The sequence below is a fragment of the Pholcus phalangioides genome, unplaced genomic scaffold, assembly GCF_987345545.1.
Source record: "Pholcus phalangioides strain wild (caught in Gottingen) unplaced genomic scaffold, Ppha-v1.0 ptg000011l_1, whole genome shotgun sequence".
Classification (NCBI taxonomy): Eukaryota; Metazoa; Arthropoda; class Arachnida; order Araneae; family Pholcidae; genus Pholcus; species Pholcus phalangioides.
In genome coordinates, this window is record NW_028301604.1 from 33322133 (window position 1) to 33335434 (window position 13302).

Below are 13302 nucleotides of genomic sequence, written 5' to 3' on the forward strand. Positions count from 1 at the left end.
TAACCCCTTAACAATCGCATAATTTTCAAGAAAACATTAATAAAAGTGCCTATTTTTTATTCAAGAAAATTGTATAAACAATATATGTATTCATTTTTAATTTTTGGAATTCTTTTTAGATTGAAATCAAGAAAATTTTAAATTTTCAAGGAAAAACCAACAATCAGGGTTATTGACTGAATGTTGGTTTTCCAGTAAGTAGGAAAAAAATTAAAAAATATGCGTTTTAAACATTAAAAGAAAATTTTATGAAACTTACACATAATACAAATAAATAATTTTTTCTTGTATGATAAATTTCAAAGCATGGAGATGCAAAGTCCAACGTCACAATCTGGACAGTAGTACAGTTTCCTTCTTACATCTCTTATTGTTTGCATCTCTTCTCAAACAACAAACTTTGCATTCTCTTGACGGTTGCCTTTTCTTATCAGATGGAGGTATTTGTCTGAGAAAATGCCTTTCAATCAAACGGTTTAGTTATCCTCTAAGCTTGGCCGGCCTCTTTTTGGAATAGTGTCTGATGACCGATATGCTTCAATAAGTTCATCTACTAAAGACAAACGAAACATCAAATGGGATTTTCCCCACCTTGTTTTTTGTAAATAAGACAGATCAAAATTTTGATCAAAAATTTTGAATTTCTAACATGAAAAAATATTTTCTTATATTTCTTTCCCCTTTTTCGAGCAATAACCTCCAAGATATTGGTCTAAAATATTTACTGCTCCCATATTTTTGTTGTAATCTGTTACAACTGTAGGTTTTTTCACAACTTTGCTATGGCACTGTTATACCATGTCATTTATATGGACAGTAGATAACATTATAAATAGTCTGGTACTGCCATATGGTATGTAAAATAAGACCAAAAATTTTCCGGGTATAAGAAATGGATTGCTTTTAATATTTTCAGTGCGTTACTTTTGAACACTCCAGCCAGGAAATATCATAAGCACGAGAAATAGAAGGCAAAACCTCACCCCATCATTTTGACGGGCGTGAGAGGAAAGGGGTTAAAATACAAAATTTCTTATTTTTTTTTAAATATTTACACAATTTTCCCCCCATGAAATGGCATTTAGGGACCTCATTTGCTTAATCTCTCAAAATTTTTTGCTCCTGGATATTTTTATGCTTGTCAATGAATGGGTTAAATAAGAAATTCTTTGTATTTTATATCAACATTCCTCAACCTTTTTTGACTCACTGATCCCTTTTTTAGTTTAAAAAATTCTATGGGGTGGAGTCCCGTAGGCTTATTTTTTAATTATTCATCAAATTTACTGATTTATTTTTATTATTTATAAAAATATTTATACCATATTTTCCTGCATATAATCAGCATTGTTTCAATAATCAATCCATTGGTATGCTAATTAAACTTATTTACAAAGCAATATCATTAACAGACAAAACAAAATTAACAGTTCAATTAAAAATCTTCAAATTCAGACTCATATGATTTGAATTAAATATAAGTGCAACGGTTTTTCATCTAATTCAAAAGAGTCCGTGTAATAATCATCAAAAGGATTTTCATTTTCAGAGTCAGGATCACTGGAGTCCAAAGTTCCAAGTCCACATTTTGTGAATGAACTCTTTATAATCACTTCTTTCCAGGCATCACAAACCCACTGGCATACTTCAGCATAGGAGTCTGGGCGTACATTTCCACCTTTTCTATAGGAGTGAATTCCTTCAATTCTCCATTTTTCCCAATAGGCTCTAACTTTGCTTTCAAACTACCTGTTTATTCCTGAATCTAAATTCTGCAACTTCTAATCAAACCAACAGGTATGACTGAAAGAGCAGACAACAGGCATCTTTTGTTCTGTTGAATATGAGCTTTCATTGAATCCATAACTATGAGTCATATTTTAGCAGCTGATATCATTTTCTGCGGATTATCCGCAGTGGTAGTTATCTGCATTTTTTAACAGATAACACAAACGAACATACTGTAATTATTTTTTATTTACTGGGTTTTTTTTTTTGTTTTGGGTAGTGCACACTGAGCCCTAAGGGCTCCACGGAACACAGGTTGAGGACTGTTCTATATGGTTCCATACAGGGCTGTCTTAACAGCATGAGGGACCCCCGGAAAAAGTGAAAAACTGGTGCCCCCCCCCCCCCAACTAGCTATGTTACTTTATTGTACCAATCTGTCAATTTACATACTTTTTCTCCAAAATCATAGATGATTTGAATGACCTGAATACCAGATCTCATCATCATCTCCAGGCACTTTAGCCTGCCCCCCAGCTATGCCTGGGTGGGCCTATGCCGCTTTGATATCACATTTTGTCATTCGGCACAGAGTACAACCAAATTTTTTTTTTAAATTTAGGCATGTTGGTCTACAAAAAGAATTTCTTCTACCAACAATCCTGGTAATGAAAGAGCCTTGACAGTTCAGTTATTGTGGTTAGAATGACTATTGCAGGTTGATGAAGAAAACTGGTGAATGGTTAATTTAACGGTTCACCAGGAAATCCTTACCCCTTTTTTTAGAATCTGGAAACCATATTTCCATGACGGAGGTAGTGTTAAGAAAGTGTCTAATAACGGCTCCGGGTACAGATAATACAGAACAGATAAGAACTCTGTTCATTGGCCATTGTTCAACAAAGACCGAATTTGAAGAATTAAGAGGAAAAATAATAGGTGTGGAAACAGCCAAACACACATGAGAGTTGGGCTTTGTCAACCCTTTGGTTACCAGTTCAACAAAAAAAAGGGACGAGGAAATTTCCATTACAATTTTTAATCTTAAAATTTTTATGTGCCGATGTTTTTTCCAGGGCTATGTTTTGCCGTGCGATGTTATGACGACAGATGTTTTGACCTGTGATATTATGACGAACAATGTTTTGACCTGCGATGTTATGAGAACGATGTTTTGGCCTGCGATGTTATGAGAACGATGTTTTGGCCTGCGATGTTATGAGAACGATGTTTTGGCGTGCGATGTTATAACGCGAGATGTTTTGACATAGAATCCATTTGCCAATGTCTTTGTTACAGTGATGTTTTCATCAGAGCGATGTTTTTGTTTGGGATGTTTTGACATAGATTCATTAAGAGATGTGTACAACGCGGGAATCAGGACAAAACTTTGTAGAAGAGAACCACCTCCAAGTAACGCTTTAGCAGTGCAGGCAATAAATCTGTTCAACGATATAGTGATTCCTATTTCTGAAAAAAACCAGAAAAAGAGGCTAAAGCAAGTGCCATAGATATGGTTCCTTTTTAAAGTCACACAAAAAGAATAAGTTTACAGATGGTGAGTGCAGTGCATAAGTCATCTTAATCGACAGTTTTCCTCTCCCTGGTTATTCAGAGTAAGTCAATTTGTAAACACTATCGCAAATGTATGATTATTTGACATTTTCTAAATATTTTATTGTATTATATATTTTATTATCGTTGAATGAATATTTTTATTAGTCATTTTCATGTGAACGAATAATTGTGGAACAAATTATCCAAGTTTTCATTATTTCCAATGAGGAAGTTTAATTAGAATAGCGAGAGATTTGGATAACGAGCACATTGATGGAACGAATCTAACTTGTTAACAGAAGTTCCACCATATATCCTTTTCAACCACAGTTTTTTCACAATCTCTTGAAGAAATCCAGTGTCCAGAAATTTCAATGAATTTCTTATCTATTACCCGACTTTCCTGGTTGTGGAAACCCTGATAAAAGTGATGTATTTTGCCTATTATCTATATCTGCCCCACATGGAAAGGGTTGAGAGGACTCTACCCCAGTTGCATTGGAAACTTTTTTAACACCATAAATTATAAAACTTACTTTTCTGAACGGAACTAAAAATTTCCAAAACTTCCTAAATGACATTGAACGGAGATAACTTTAAATGAATGTTTTCACTCAAGATTTAAAAAATGAATCACTTTCTAAGACTCATTCAATAGGTGTTGCCACATCTAGGCATTTTCTAGATGATGCATTTTATACACCAGCAAATATAATAGCACATCCACCTTACATGTCTATGAGTGAGAGAGATGAATTGTCAAAATAAAGAATGCCAGAAGTTTTAAAATGATCGTCTCGAACACTGACATAAGCAGGGCTCCCACTCCAAAAATTAGAAAAATCAGGACTAAAAAGTAGGATAGGGGAGAATACCCCCTTTAGACCACATAATCATAGCATAACAAAAAAAATTCATAAAAAACTTTACTCATAGCTTATCATTAATTTAAATCTTTTTTCATAGCACTATTTCAGTTACCTTTGATCCTCAAGTCAAAGCAAAATGACAGAAATGACTTGATTACAAAAACAATTTTTGGCCAAAACAGCGCATTTAACCACCACAGATAATTCTTTTCTGTTCTCAATATAAATTATTTATTTTTTTTGGAGTCCAGCCCAATCTGTTAACTCTCTTCGAATATGCACAACAAATTATGAAGGCATGTAAAATTTTTAAGAATGCGCTCCTTCGACACCACTTTTAAAAGCACAGTGCAAAATGTGTAAATTACAAGCTCCAATGTTTATTTACACCGGAAGTCAAGGTGCACCAAATGGTTTTACTGTGTTGCCATGTTTTAAAACTGATTTGTTTACATTGTACTGTTCAATATCAGTGTAATCGTTTTTGAAAATGAAGCACTTTCATTTCTAGCTCTTTGCTGAGTATTGTAAATATTGTTTATGCCTCTGCATGCCCTAAAAATACAGAAGGCAATGGAATGCTATTGGGTAGCATCAGAATCACCAAACCTAAAATAGACGTATGTATACAACTGCTTTGTAATGCAAACTGTTGTTTCACCAATACACAAAATGTGTACCATAATTTTGAATGATGACTACTAGTTACTGTCCAAGACCAAATGTTTAACTGCTGGTTATTTTTTCCAAGACAAGTTTCTAATGACTACTCTACTTGAACTCTCAAATTAAGCAAAAGAAACATTAATAAACCAAATGGTCCACATACAACCCCCAAATAACCTTGAAAACGATACAATTAATGATCTGCCAAAGCTGAAATTGTAATCTACAGTTAATGATTTGAATATATCGATGATTCACTGCTCAATTACACAAATTTTGTAGACAGGATTTGGTAGGAAAAGTAGAACAAAACCAAGAAAGTAGGAATAGAGACATTTTACCAAAAAGTAGGAAGTGGGAGCCTTGCATACATGGAAAACATGTTATAAACCACCCTTCTCAGCCGAGATTATAGTGTTTTACACAATAAAAATGAAAAAACCTTTGAGAAAATAAAATAAAATTTACATCCCTGAATATACATAATTCTGCAATTAGGGACACCATTAAGAGTATGGTAATATCTGAAAAATGCTTTAATCACAAAGTCAATCTAGAATTTATCCATAGCATCATATATTCAAGTTTATAAACTTGACAAGTCTAAATTGAATGTTTTTGATAGTGGGAAGTCTAATTGAATGACTGTAAATTGGAAATGTCTGTACAAGTAAAAGCATAATACTTTTGCTATTGGATGTCGATATATGTGTATAATCTGTATCGTAACATCCAATAACAATACACTTAGCTATTGAATATAAGAAACTCACCAGCCACCCTAATATGTTGAAGACGTGGCATAAGCTCACAATCAAAGCAACACATTGTATCACCAGTCAAAAAACGTCCATCTTTTTTTCCTAAGTGTGCATCTATATTTTTCAGCTGGTTTAAAAGTGCTCTCTTTGACTGCTCATCTCGCCTTGTGAGCATTAGTTTGAATTTCTTTAAAGCAAAAAAAATTACATGTTGAGTCATTTTCAAAAATCATACATTTTAAAAAAATGTTTTAAAACTACTTCGAAAAACAAATTTTCAAAATAAAGAACATAAATGTATTTGTATATAAAACATATACAGGTTCCATGCATAATAAATTTACGTTATGCAACTTTGTTTGGGATCTGCAACACATCGTGTTATTTACAAGTGTTAGGCGGGCTCCTACAAATTTCAATGTATTTTGAATTTTTAAATAGATAAAGATCTTAAAAATACATGTACATAAACGAAAATTGTAAAATATGTTTGTTAGATGGTTAATCAAATTGTAAAATGGCAATTTAAAGAGTTATGTGAAAAAAAGGTCAAAAATAGTGAATGTTTAAGAAGAAATATTTTCTCATAGATGGCAGCAGCACAACTAAAACTTTACCACAAATCGAGCTTAAATAAATGAAAATCGAAAAAAAAACATTGAAGCAAAATAGAAATTCACACGAAAGGGAAAATTTGACATGTGAGAAGTGCAAAGGCCAAGTGACTAATAAGACTGAATTTTTCTATTGCAAAATGTGCAATCAGTATTTACATCCAGTCTGTACAGGGGTCACAGAATCCAACTTCAGAAAAATGTCAAAAGCAAGAAAAAATGACTACACTTGTAAAAAAAATGTGAGGACAACCAATCAAGTGTAAATGAGAAAACAGCCAAGGACGATCAACTCCACAACAGACTCAGCAACATCAAATGAATCATGGATGATCTCAAACTGGAGATGAGGAATTATTATAGAAGAATAGAACAAGCTACAAACAAAATGATGGAGAAACAAAAACAACTGCAGAAGGAAGTTCAAGATGTCACAAAAGCGATTGAATTCAACTCTACATGTGTTGAGGACTTCGGAAAAAAAGTTGAGTCTCTGATAGCAGGGTTGGTTAAAAAAGTTTTTTTGGTTTAAACAGCATTAACATTAAAAACAATAAAATTTCTGAAAAATCATTCAAATTTCTAGTTTATTAATGTAATTAACACTATTCCCATATTAATTAATCCACAAATATTTCTTACATTTTAACAAAAATCCACTTTTGAAGTTTATTTGCTGCTTTGTGAAGGAGAAAAAAAAAAAAAAAACAGTGATAATGCACCACTACATTTAGATGTGTGATGTAATCCTTATTCATGAATTTGCTAAAAATACAGCAAATATATACATTCAGGCCACTTTTATGAGACTTTTTGGGAAAAAAAACCACTTATACCATTTAAAGATATACCATCAGAATGTCCCCCAAGAATATAAAATGTGGTAAAAATGAAAAATTTTGGCTAATAATGAACCAATAGGATATTTTTCAAGGAAAAAAATTATATTTAGGCCACTTTTATTGGATTTCTGAAAAAAACAATTGGTTTAAACCAAACAACCTTGTCAAATTGTAAAAATATTTTCCGAGATCATTCAGGAAAACGAAAACAAAAAATAAATATGCAAAAACTACCTTGAATAACTTATGTCATCTAGTTGCTGGGTCTTATATATAAACTGAAGAGCCAAAAAAACTGCTACAGGCATGCGTATGCAAATAAAGAGATATGGAACCAATCAGAGTACGGCGCTGCGGTCGGCAACGCCTATATAACACAAGTGTCTGGCATAGTTGTCAGATCAGTTACTGCTGATCGGCTATTGAATATTAAGACTGGGTGATATACAGTACGAGATGTGCTACTTCTTATGGTAATGAAAATGTCTGGGGTAATGTAACTACTAGTACACTGGTCTTTGTCCTTTAGGGACAGCTGGTGTCTTTATTGGATTATAAGACCACCTGTGTGTGCCCCTAGCATGATAGTGTCGCTACTGTTGCTGCTTCTTTGTGAAGGTAAAAAAAAAAAAACCTGTGTGATAATGCACCACTACATTTAGATGTGTAATGCAATCCTTATTCATGAATTTGCTAAAAATATAGCATCAGAATATAGCCAAAGGTTAGAAAATGAGGTAAGAATGAGAAATTCTGGCTTCTGTATATCACTTTAAATAACTAAGATACTTTATATGAAAAAATATATATACATTCAGGCCACTTTTATGAGACTTTTTGGAAAAAAACCACATATACCACCTTAATCAAGGTGGGTGAAAAAATCAAAAAACCAGGTTTTTTCGGTTTAAACCAGGTTTTCTGTTTCAAATAGTACAGGCCTAGAAGTGAAAATTTGAAGAAAAAAAAAAAAGAGTAGGAAAAATAGGAAAACCATTGACAAAAAATAGGGAAAAAACTGAATTCCCAAATTATCATGGCATTTAAAAATGTTGTGCCATTGAGATTCACACCTTATATATTTTAATTATAGTATTATCTATTGATATTTTAAGAAACTCAAGTTCTCTCTCTCTCTAAAGAATTTAAAAATCTTTCCTTTCCACGGAATGCGGTATAGAAAACAATATAAATAGCAAAAGTAAAAAGAAAATCAAATTTCTACTGTTACTTTAAAAAAGTCAAATTAATAATCGTGATTCATTTTTCCCATACTTTTCAGAGAAAGAAAAACCCTGTCTAGGTGCCATAGAAATGTAGCACATGAATGCTTGACCCATTGCCCACAGGCTGAATGTGGCCCCCCAGCTTCAAACCTAATTTTGCAAAAAATGACTAAGCGATACATTTCCAGATCGTTCCAGAGAACCTGCAGCACAGTTTCAGGTGATTCAAGTGGTTTGCGTCACAGTTCCAGATTACTCAAGTAACACGAGCTGCTGTTCCACTTCACTTAAGTGACCTGTGGCACATTCCTAGATCACTAGAGTAACCTGCGATATTGTTCATCTACACTTAAGTGACTCATGGAAGAGTTCTAGACCACTAAAAGTGACCCGTACATTTACACGTCATTCAAGTGACCCGCGGCACATTCTCTGATGAGTAAATATGTCACAGCATATTTACAGATCACCGCTGCACAGTTCCAGAGCACTCAATCGACCCATGAAACTTTTAAAGATCACTGAAGTAACCTGCACCACAGTTCCACAGTCTTTAAGTGTGCTGCGGCACATTCCTACATCATTTAGGTGGCTCGCGGAAAATTCACATATCACTGCGGCACAGTTTCAAAGTAATCAATTGATCCAGAAATATTTACAGGTCAGCTTCTGTGACCCGCTACACATTTCAAAATCAATGAAATGGCCCACACTCTACTGAATGTTGAACACCATTGATGTAACACCTCCTGGAGTTACACTATATCCGAAGGATACAACGATTGGCCTGCATATGTTTACGAATGTCTGGTTTTTTCCCAAAGATACACATTTTTGTAAAACACACGATAACCTGTGGCCCTCGGAGTTCTCATGTGGTCCAGGACAAATAACAAAACCACACAAGTGGCCCACGAACGATCATCAAATCATTTAAGTGGGACACATTTCCAGATTACTTAAGTCGCTTGCGGCACACTTCCAGATATAAGCTGCAGACAGCATATATCCAGATCACCTTAAGTGACCTCAAGCACATCTCCAGATCACCTAAGTGACCTCAAGCACATCTCCAAATCACTTGAGCGACCAGCGGCAAACCCCCAGTTCACTTAAGTGGCACGTAGTTCAGTTGCAGATTACTTTAAGTGGCTGGAGGCACATTTGATCATTTGAGTGGCCCTCTGCATGCTTCGAAATCACTTGAGTCGCTCGCAGCACACAGATCAACTAATGGTCTGCGATACATTAACACTTCAAGTGGCAAGATGCATTTTTTATATATTATTTTAGTGGCGCTCTTGACACATTTCCAGACCACTAAAGTGGCCGCTACGCACTTTCAGATCATTCAAGTGACTTGTGACATATTTCCTGATGATTCAAGCGGCCCGCGGCACACTTTCAGACCATCTTCACGACTCGCGGCACATTTCAACTTAACTCAACCTTTTGAAGAGAGTGGGACCACTTCATTCATTTAAAAATGTGTTGCGAGCCACTTGATTAAGTGATCTAGAACAGCACCACAGGTTATTTGTGTGATCTGTAAATGTGCCACGGATCACCCAAGTAATCTGGGAATGTGCAGCGGGCCACTTGAGTGATTAGGGAATTTGTCTCGGGCCGCTCAATTGCAGAATTCGCTGTGAGCCACTTGAGTGATCTGGAAATATGCCGCGAGTCATTTAAATAAGGTATGAATGTGTCGTGAGCCTCTTAATTTATTTGTAAGTGTACCGGGGCCACTTGACGCAGGCCACATTTAGGCCATGGGTTGAGCACATGCATGCTTTAAAATAAGGGGCCGTTCAAGTATTATGTCAGCAAATTTTTAGCCATTTTTGACCCCCTCCTTGTCAGAAAAAGTCAGCAAAACTCTGAGCCCCCCCCCCATCAGCAAAATTTTGTCAGCGCTCTGTTCCCTTTCTCCTAACGCATATTGGTGGGATCAGAGACGTACGGGGAGGGGTGGAATCTGGTTTGGGAGCTTGTGGCCCCCTACAGACGATCAAAAATTTTTTTTTTAGTGCAGAAAATATTTTTTAAAAGAATTAAAATTTCAAAAGAAAATATCTGTTATTATAATGAATTTCTGCCAATTTCAATGCTATTTGAAGGCTAAGAACTCAAAATTGCTCAAGAAATTCATTGCAACCCTACCTCTGAGCCCTTGGTAATCCTTGACCCAGGGCCGTCTTAAGAGCGTCATGGGCCCCCGGGCCAAGTGATATTTTTGAGACCTTACCTGGAAAATTTTCGAAAATTTCACCCACTTCTCATTTTTGTGAGGTGCCCGGGCGTTAAGACGGCACTGCATTGACCCGCGATAAACATTTGGCCTGTGCGGACCAAATATGGCCCTGGGGTTATGATGTGGCCTGTCCTTCTCAAACCAAACTTTGTAAAAATGAACCAAGTGACCCGTCGCACAATTCCAGACCATTTAAGCGATCTGTGAGACATTTAGAGATCCCTTGAGTGACATGTGACAGTTTTAAAGCATTGGTGCTGCATCAGTGCGGTTCTATATCACTCAAGTTTTCCGCGGCACATTCCCAGATTACTTAAGTGATCCGTGGCATAATCACTTGTATGACGCGCGGCACAGGTGCAGAGCACTTAAGCGGCCTGCGACACATTTCCATATCACTTGGATCCGCTAAGTATTTAGAGGCCACTAAAGTGGCCGTGTAGGGGACTCAATAGGGAGAATGTTAGTTCAGATACCCACAAACTAGTGAAAAGTTTTATTCGTTTTTCGCGCAGCGAGTGAGACGTCATTAAGAATATTTCATATTTTTATAAAAGGTGGTTGATGACGTCAAACACTCCCCCCGTCCGTCCGTCCGTCCGTCCGTCATCAAAAGTCAGCAAATCGGAAATCCCCCCTTCTATGACGTAATACTTGAATAACCCCTAATAAAGATACCCGAAAGTTATTTTCTGAAGGTTAAAAAAAAGGTGGTTTCCGTCTCCCCCTCCCCTTCTTCCTGTAAAACCAGACATGGCTCGGGCTCTGTCACCTAAAGCCGGGTTTTCCTAGAGGTAGGTTTTCTGTGCTGCGCGCAACGTGAATCGCCTAGAGCGACACGCCGCCCATTCACCAATTTTCTTACTACGTTTTCCTACAGACAGCAATACGGCTCACAAAAACCCTTTACGCCCGATTGACGGACTGCTTCTGGAGGAGTTAAGCGTCGTGTATGCCGCACGTTTCAGCGATCTTCTCTTTATTTTCGTGTTGTTCTATTTCCCTTCCCTTCAAAGCACCACGCTTGGAAAACACGTGATTATGTAACACATTTCTGCCAACGTGAAATGACCCAGTTCGGTTCACGCGGCGCAAAAAGCCTACTCCTAGGAAAACCCGGCTTCAGGGATGAACGCTCCTTACGGGATCCCAGAGAGAAACCTAGTCTCTCATGGAATCTCGTGTGTGGGTGGATATAGAACCTGTTCTTAGCTCCTTTTTTCGCTTTCTTATTTACTGCAACCGATCTACTAAACAGATTCACTTTCCCCACCGAACTTCAGTTTTTAATACTTTGACTACAGCGCGCGCGCGGCGAAAAGATGCGCTTGTCTCTCGTCGTCCCCTCTCCAGTGGAACTGAATTTTTTTTCTTTTCTTTTAGTAGAGAGTTGTGATGCGAATAAAACACGTCAAAAAGGGAGGGAAAGCAGTGACATTTTGCAGTTTCTCGGAATTTTTGTAACGAGATTTCCACTGTAAACAAAAGGGAGATAGGGATAAAATAGGAATAGTAGGGGACAATTGCCGTAGAAAAGGACGATTGCGTCGAAAGTAGGAAAATAGGAAATTTCTAAAAAAATAGGAAAAGTAGGAAAAATAGGAGCGCTACGAGGTCTGATAGTATTAACAATAAAAACAATAAAATTTCTGAAAAATCATTCAAACTTATAATAATTAAAATAAAATGTTTATTCATGAAATTAACACTATTCCCATATTAATTAATAAATATATATATCTTATATTTCAACAATAACCAAATTTTGCAATTTAATTATTTTTTGCTAAACTCAATGGATTACTTCGGGTTTGGAAATTCTTTTAATGTTATTATTAATCATATATATATATGCATGCATTCTAAAAGAGAAACTGACTGTATCTGAAACAATTCAAAAGCCAGAGTATAGTGCCAAAGGCAGCTGTATATACATAACTAGAAATTATAAAATTAGAAAGAAAATGAGAAGACGAAAAATACAAAAATAAAACGGAACAATGGGGAGGTCGTTCTCAAGGGGGGAACCCCTCACATTGCTCCAAACAGCAAAAATGTTTCTAATGATGGTAGGCCAAAAATAGGCATAAATTTACCATCAGTTTCGACATTTTTGCGATAAACAAGCTTCGAAGTCAAAAACAAATACGAGAAAATACATAAAATTAAAAAACCAGAGAAAAAATAAAATACACATGAGTAGCACAATATTAAATAGACACCTCCACAAAAGTGTGTTTAAAAGTTGATAATAGAAAATACAAAATAAAAATACAAAACCTACCTAAAATTCAACTTTTTATTACTAATATCACGAATAAACCACATGGCGTAAGCTAACATGTCAAAAATGTGGGTGAAGTTTGAAATCCATAAAGGAATATATATATAAAGATGTTTCTTCAAGTTACTTTCAGTATGCTTAATTAGGAAGCTATTTTGCAAAAACTATAATAACAATTAAGTGAATATAATGTATTTAATGAAGCATAAATAATGCAGATTAAATAGCAATGATTTACGATATACAGGGTGATTATAACTAAGGTTCTGATTTCAAAACACTAAAAAAAGAACGATTATCAGATGACTTGAAAATTGACATGAATATTCCTGAAGAAATGGAATTTTATTTGGTAAATGGGAAAAATACTTAAAAATGTAAAATTAATGACATCATCCTACACGTGGGAAATTTGCAGAATGGAAATGACAGCCAGTCATGGCAAAATGATAACTTAATTATAGCATTACACAATTTCATAATTCATGGAAACATCACAAA

General features: G+C 35.5%; 1 protein-coding gene across 1 annotated transcript in view; it reads right to left on the reverse strand.

Annotated features, from left to right (window-relative positions):
* Positions 1-13302, reverse strand: part of Clic (chloride intracellular channel protein 5) — a 103706-nt gene that overhangs the window by 15040 nt on the left and 75364 nt on the right. Inside the window, exon 4 of the mRNA XM_089239487.1 lies at positions 5594-5768. Within this exon, the coding sequence (XP_089095613.1) occupies positions 5594-5768 (175 nt within the window). The remainder of the gene's footprint in view (positions 1-5593; positions 5769-13302) is intronic.